General features: G+C 36.6%; 1 protein-coding gene across 1 annotated transcript in view; it reads left to right on the top strand.

The window, feature by feature from the left end:
• LOC128242979 (nose resistant to fluoxetine protein 6-like) overlaps positions 1-6,435 on the top strand; it is a 10,517-nt gene extending 4,082 nt beyond the window's left edge. Inside the window, exons 7-15 of the mRNA XM_052960437.1 lie at positions 1-12; positions 531-629; positions 755-923; positions 1,444-1,523; positions 3,407-3,529; positions 3,949-4,072; positions 4,258-4,444; positions 4,804-4,946; positions 5,358-6,435. The exon at positions 1-12 is cut by the window's left edge and continues 85 nt beyond it. Of these exons, the coding sequence (XP_052816397.1) occupies positions 1-12; positions 531-629; positions 755-923; positions 1,444-1,523; positions 3,407-3,529; positions 3,949-4,072; positions 4,258-4,444; positions 4,804-4,946; positions 5,358-5,477 (1,057 nt within the window). The 3' untranslated portion in view covers positions 5,478-6,435. The remainder of the gene's footprint in view (positions 13-530; positions 630-754; positions 924-1,443; positions 1,524-3,406; positions 3,530-3,948; positions 4,073-4,257; positions 4,445-4,803; positions 4,947-5,357) is intronic.
• The last annotated feature ends 1,182 nt before the right edge of the window (positions 6,436-7,617 follow it).

The raw sequence follows: 7,617 nt of genomic DNA, 5'->3' as shown, positions 1-7,617 counted from the left end.
TTTCACCCTCAGGTATGCGTTAATATTCAACATTGGTTAAAAAGGATGTATTAACACTTAAAAGGTTTCAAATCATAATTAGAATCAATCAAAATATATAAAATGGCTATTATTTCTGTCGATTGGAACAGTGAAATTATTTAACGAAGCTAATGTTTCCCCAAAACTTATACTTTCATTACGTTGTGCAGTTTATTTCCAAGGGTATGTCTCTCTCGGACAAGAATGTCATGTGTCACGAAAGCATTAGCAATATATATCTCTAAAACTGAGGTAGACGCTCGATCAAGAAACTGCACTATAGTCATAGTCAAGGGCACGTGACCCTGGTTTGATGACCTTTTGTTAAGAATGATCAGGTGTAGCAAGTGTCAGTGTGATACACAGATCGAAGCCTAACAAACAAATGAACACCCAGAACAAAAAGTTTAGGTTTTAGCGCATATAACATGAATATCGAATAAGCGTTGATAAAATTTCTGCCATGGAAATGTACATCAAAGCTGACTTTAAACACCTAAATGTTGCAGCGGTGTCTTGGTGGCCTACCTGACCTTGAGAGAATTGAAGAAAGTGGGCGGGATGAAAGGATTCAACTGGTTCATGTTCTACTTCCATAGGTTCTGGAGGTATTTAAACGGTTAATGTACTTTCAACATGCTAAATACTGTTGTAAATGTTATGTATTTTGGCCATAAAATGGAAATTATACGCTATCAGAAGACTACAAAGTATCTGGACCATTCTGATACAGGTTGACCCCGCCCTACATGTTGGTCATTATGGTCGGCACTGTCCTACTGCCCTATATTGTATATGGCCCGTTCTGGCTTGAAGGCGAGTTTCCCTTTATGAGCGAGTGTCGAAAGACCTGGTGGGTCAACCTCCTTTACATCAACAACTACGTCCACGCTGAGGATGCGGTATTTGAACGTTTTTAGTATATTTTTTATAAAATTGTTTACAATAAAATGTGTTTCCTTCAAAATAATGGTAAGTTTGAGTCTTACTAGTATCTTTTTCATTTTGTTGGATTATGAAGCGCAATTGGTTGATAGGGTATTTATTAATAACGTATAATATGACGTAATAAGGGAAAACTGACGTCATAGCTACCTTTCATTAAATATATAACGATAGTTTCATCGGGGTCGCGTGTTTTTACGGTGAGTTTTGAAACTTGTTTCCTTTGGCTAATTTGAGTGTTTTTGAACGTTTAAATTTCGTGTATGATAACATTACATGCCAATTTCGTAAGGACACTATAGACCAATTATACGTGTTTAGATTCACATGTTGGTATAAACTCAAGTGTTCGGAGTCCTTTACAAGTAACCGGTATAACTATGTGTATGAATTATTGTTACATATAGTTAAGGTCAACCATCGTGACAAAAAGTTCTGGGGGGGTTTAAGAAAGCATGATATTTCTATATATTTCAGTGTCTGGGATGGTCGTGGTACCTGGCAAATGACATGCAGTTTTACATCATCAGTCCTCTGATACTCCTGCCGTTGTTCTAGTAGACACATTCATATAAGCTTAATTCATATCTTTTAATAATAATAATAATGTCCATATGTTATGTAATGTTTGATAATAGTGTTAAAGGTTTTGGTCATGGCATAATTGTTAAATTCCTGTATAGTAAACAAGGTTAGTATTTTAAGAAGCATTAATCGGTTGGTGATATCAAGCCAGTGTCAGTATAGTTACTTTTTTTCGTTACATTTGTTTAAGTAAAGTAGTATCAATGTGCATCCGACCTCCGTCAATACAGCAGTGTCAGCTGGTGACATCCAGCGTCTGTTAGTAAAGTTTTATCGGTAAATGACAGCCATGCTCTGTCATTATATAATTATTGATTGATGACATCCAGCCTCTGTCATTGTATGATAATCAGCCCCTGTCAATATGGTATTATGATCTTGTGAGGTTGCTGACATCCAGCCTAAGAACAGTGTTGCCTGGGGTACTTTGCCGCTGCCAGTTCATTATTATCGGTCCTTGATCTCGAGCCTATGTAATAATGATATTTTCAGTTGGAGATATCCAGCAAATGTCATCGCATTGGTTGGTGACATCTGGCCTTTGACATAAATATCGGATGGTGACACCCAGCCATTGTCAGTACTGTGTAGTCGATCGTTGACATTCAACATCTCTAAGCATAGTATTACCGGTTGTTGTTATTCAGTCTCTTTCAGTATTGTAATATATGTTGGGGATATGGAGTCTCCGCCAGCATGGTATTATCGTTTCATTCTGTTAGTATAATATTTTCGGCTGGCGATAGTTAGCTTGCGTCAGTATAGTATCATCAGTTAGTAGCCTCAAGCTGTCTTAAGTAAAGTAGTTTCATTTGGTGACATAAGTCCTCTGTCGTTTTAATAGTATCGCTTGGTAGCCGCCAGCCTCTTTCAGTATATTACTCTCGGTTGTTGAAATTTTGCCTCTGCCAGCATACTATTTACGGTCGGTGGCATCCACCCTCTGTCTGTTTATCAACTGCCGACATCAAGCCATTGTTTGTAAAGCATTATCGGTCGGTGACATCAAGCTTCTGCCTTAATTGTATTTTCGCTTGACGACATCCAGTCTATGTTAGTATAGCCTTAACAGTTATTGACATCCAGCCTCTGTACGAACATAACTATCGGTGGGTGACATCCACACTCTGTCAATATATCGGTCGATGAAATCCAGCCTCTGTCTTGATAGTATTAACAGTTTGTTACATCCAATCTCGGACAGAATAGTATAGAACGTTGATAACATCCAGCCTCTGTCAGTAGAGTAGTATCGATTTGTGATATTCAGTCTCTGTCAGTATTGTACATAGCATCGGTTAGAAATATACAGTCCCTGTCAATATTGTAGTATCGGTTGGAGATATACAGTCTCTGTTAGTAGAGGAGTATCAGTTTGTAATATACAGTCTCTGTCGGTATTATAGTATCGGTTAGAGTTATTCAGTCTCTGTCAGTTATGTAATATCGTATGGAGATATACATGGAGATATAGCATAGTATCGACTTGTGACATTCAGCCTCTACCACTATAGAACTAGCTTATGGTGAAGTTCTGCATATGTCAGCATCGTATTATATATTGATGGCACCCACTCTCTGTCACTACATCGGTTTTAGACATCCAGGTTTTGTTAGTGTAGTATTAGCTATATGTTTACTCCAGTTTCTGACAGTGAAGTATTATATTCGTTATTATCCATGCGACTCTAAAAAATTTTTGCATTAATGCAATTGTGAACATATATACCGCTCTTCCTTGCTATGATATATTACTTGTTATAATTTTTTGTAACATTTCATATTCAGATGTCGGTTGCTATTAAGTCGTTGCCATGACGTATACACATGAGTATTTATTAAAATGTTTTTGCAGTAATGTGTTTGCTGGTGCAGCCTGCGGTGTTGTCTTCATCGCGGCTTCAACTGCCGCCATCTGGGTGATTGACGTAAATCACGAGTATCCCGTTCAGTCCGCCCTGACTTTCGCCCCTCCCCCGTAAGTGGTAAACACGCATTTACATGTCACTTCATATCAATATATATTTTTCAATATAGAATATAGAATTTCGGCTTGTTAATCAGCTGACAGGCTTATGTTTAATGATCCTGATGCCTTGCAGGTTGGAAAAAAAATCCTGTATTATACATATTTGCTAATTGTCATTAGGGGTGTGTGCAAAGAAAATGGGCTGAACTGGTTATGCTTTGAAAATCAATGATTGGACGAATAAAGAAGCAAGCTAGAATAATTGTCGAATGCTATTAATTTGTAAGCCGTAAATTTGTGTTTGTGTGTGCGTGCGTGCGTGCATGCGTGCGTGCGTGCGTGCGTGCGTTTGTGAAGGCAATGCACGGGATGAATTAAGAAGGCTGTTGTTATTTTCGTAGATTAAGAAATAAGTATTTCCTTTCCAGGAAAGATTCCCATTTTTCGAGAAATCTGTATCTCCCGAGCTACGCACGCGTTGGTCCTTACGTCCTGGGTCTGTTTGCTGGGTATCTACTCTACAAAACAAGCTGCAAACTACGCATTCCCAAGGTTGCTTTAAGGTTCAATTCCTCATCGAAAGTTCTACTGTTATCTTGTCAAAAATAAAACCATATTTACTGTGGTTTATTTATTATAGCTGATTACGCAAACGTATGTTTTTAAAGTGAGTTCTCAACGTAATCTTTTTTTTACTCAAAACCTCTCTTGACCCATTGGCTTGTTGGTCATCCTAGGCCATAAGCATCCTGGGCTGGTTCCTGAGTATTTCTGTGATTTGCACCGTTATCTACTCGCCATACTCAGACGAGCAAAGTCACATACTGAGCCTACAGGAGTCTGCGGCGTATCTCAGCCTTCATAGAACGGGCTGGGGCCTAGCCATGGCCTGGATCATTGTAGCCTGCTGTACTGGCCACGGAGGTATACCTGCCATGAAATATTGATATTTCACTGTCGCATCAATACATGACAAGGACACAATATGTTGGTGTTTACATCAATGGCAGTACCGACATACATGTATTCATGTATGTTTGTATGCCGTCATTTAACGACAATAATTTGGGGGGTTTTAAAACTCCAAAGTTGATTTGGTTTATACGAGTCTTGCTCGACCATTGTTTGTATATTAATTTGTTTTTCAATAGCATATGTTCGTCTTAATGTAGTTTTATAGGATCCTATTAGGCCATTTAAAATATTTAATAAGGTTTATTACATGTCGAAAATAAATGATGTACATGAATGTTATCCTCATTTATATTTTAAATATTTTTCAGGCTGGATAAACGAGTTGTTGTCGTGGCGCGGCTTCATTCCCCTAAGTCGCTTGACCTACTGTGCCTACCTTATACACCCTCTCGTTATGGTGACCTTCTACACGAACAGACGACAGCTCACCTACTTCACACAGTTTGAACTGGTACGTTGAGGAATTCGATACACAAATGTAATGTCAAATATAAAAATTGGGGTTGTGGTGATCCCATATTGCTTTCACATTATTTGATAGAGTTGTATGTACAAAATAGACAGCAATCAATAAAACAAAAGATGTATGGCCATTAAATACTGCGTAATAGTCTGTTTGCCTCCTATGTAAGCTGAATTAAAGAGCATTTCAATCATAATATGTTTATATTAAAGATGCAGTTTTTGGTCATTTATTATACTGTAATACCCAATCAGGTAGTCAGTTTTTACTGCAACGTATGGTCTTACCATACATGCATATGCACCGAAAGGTTTATAACATGATCTACAATGGAATCTATATTTCAGCATTGAAATATGTTTTGCAATAAACTTCCTAACGATTTATTCTATATTCCAGATCTACCTATTTCTTGGTCACATGACTATGACGTATGGTCTCAGTTTCATCGTGTCACTCGTGTTTGAAGCGCCAATGATGGGATTGGAAAAGGCCGTATTCAGGAAAAGCGGGAAATAGGAAGAAGACATCTGCACATAGGCAATGCTTTAGGCATTTGGTCCAAAACTTGTATAGTAGTATGAAATATGATGGAAGTTTATTTTTTGTATAGAAAATAGATTTCATTATTGTTATGAATGTTCGTTTAACACACACCTGTAACCATAATGTTGAATGTTTTTGAATACCGAGCATTAATAAGAATACTTCCTGGCCGTGATCATATCAATTTACAGTGTTTCCTAGAACATTTTAAGTGTTGTGAAAAGTAAAGCTGATAGTAGTATGATTATCATTATATACGTAATCAATGCATAAAGCATAAAGCAAATTACGCTTGTCCGTATTCCACCAAGTAAGAAACGTCAACATCATTGACAAATAACACGATACTGTCGTTTTCTGGTCCCGTATTATACTGCTGTCGTGTGTTAAGTGTTATGTTTAACACATATTTTATTATATGTTTTGCTTAATATATTGATTTTAAGAAAATATATATTTATATTTCAGAAACTTAGCGTATCTCTGAAACGAATCGTTCCAAAACATTTCAGCCGCTTAAGTGCGCTTATATTCTAGGAAATGTATTTAATCATATATGCGGTTGATTTATAAGGTCATGTCAAGATATGTTTTGTTAAGACTTAATTAAATATAGTGCATCAAATATGGAATTAATCGTACAAACAATATAGTAAAAGGAATATTTTAAGAGCCGCTTTTTGACAATCTGTACTAGGTCTCGTTCGCTGCGCGGTTCGAATAATATGTGTTTACACAACAAACTTGACGTGATACGTGTCGTCAGGAAAGCGTCCCATTAAACGTCGCTTATCGATTATTGCACGATGTCAAAGTAACGTCAGACAAAAAAAATCATAATTAAAAAGTATTGTAATACACTTTGGCTGACTCATTTAAGGTAGAAAAGCTCACATAGCAAATATTGCGTGTATAAAAGCATAAATTTCAACTCAATTGTATTCATGTACGAACATTTTAAAAAATGCAATTGTTTCATGTTCCCCGAAGGGAGAGCATATAGTCGGGGCTTTGTCCGTCCGTCCGTTATTCTGCATTGCCGTCCGGTGAATCCGTATGATTACTTAAAAACTGATGATGAAATTTCGATGAAACTTGAAAAATACACCGAGGGAAATATGAAATGAGCAAGAACAATAATCTTTGCTTCAGACGCTGCTGAAATATCTCCCTTTTTACTTCTTAATAGCCATTATTTAGTAAGCTATTTGTCCAAACAATAACTCCAAAAGTACTGAAATAATTGAAATAAAGCATTGAATGTAACGTTTTGGCAATTTGAGGAACTGCACATAAATAATGAAGTGTTTTCTTCACTTTCTTTCCATACATACTTTTTGTTCTATATCCTTACTCCAAACATCTTTGAGATGTTGACTTTAAACTTCCGATAAGTATAAATCCATTTAGGGTAATATGCAATGCACATGAAGCATGACTCTGCGTAGCGACAACGGTCTTCATGTATTCACCACATGCTGCATATAAAGATAGATCGAACTGAAGGAAATTGCATGATGCAATAACTACAACTCTGTCTTTGGTATTACTTTGCCAAGAGCATAGTATTTGAGATATTGATTCAAACCTATGTAAAGATATATCCTATTGCGTAAAATGCATGCATAGGAATCATACCACTGTCTTTGAGTTTTTGCCCTTCCTTTAGTTCAATACTTAAAATGCCTTCGAAGCTTGTCTCTTAAAATCTTCGATGTAAGGACTGCACACATCATACACAGAGAGATATCATTAAATAGGAGTGCAATGCAAGAGAACCATAACTCTGTCTTTGTTATTTTAGTAGTGTTGCTATTTGTTCATGTTTATACCTATTGTTTAGTCTGGAGCATATTCTTATCACTTCATATTCTTTTAACACTTATTTACTTATTGCGGTAGGGAAAATGGTAGTCTGAGATTGCTCATTGTTCAATCTGCACTCCTTCTCCAAATTTTCGCGTCTGCTTTTTTTTCTAAAATTGACATAAATGATATAAAATTCACATGTCACATACCTCTGTTTACCATGAAACCGTTGTTTTTCGGACGCAGGAAAACAGCACTATGCTATAACTTTGAACAATATTTTGAACTTTTACCTTTCTAAATT

This window comes from Mya arenaria, chromosome 8 (assembly GCF_026914265.1).
Source record: "Mya arenaria isolate MELC-2E11 chromosome 8, ASM2691426v1".
Taxonomy (NCBI): Eukaryota; Metazoa; Mollusca; class Bivalvia; order Myida; family Myidae; genus Mya; species Mya arenaria.
Note: the sequence above shows the minus strand (reverse complement) of the source record. Positions and strands in the feature narration are given on the sequence as shown.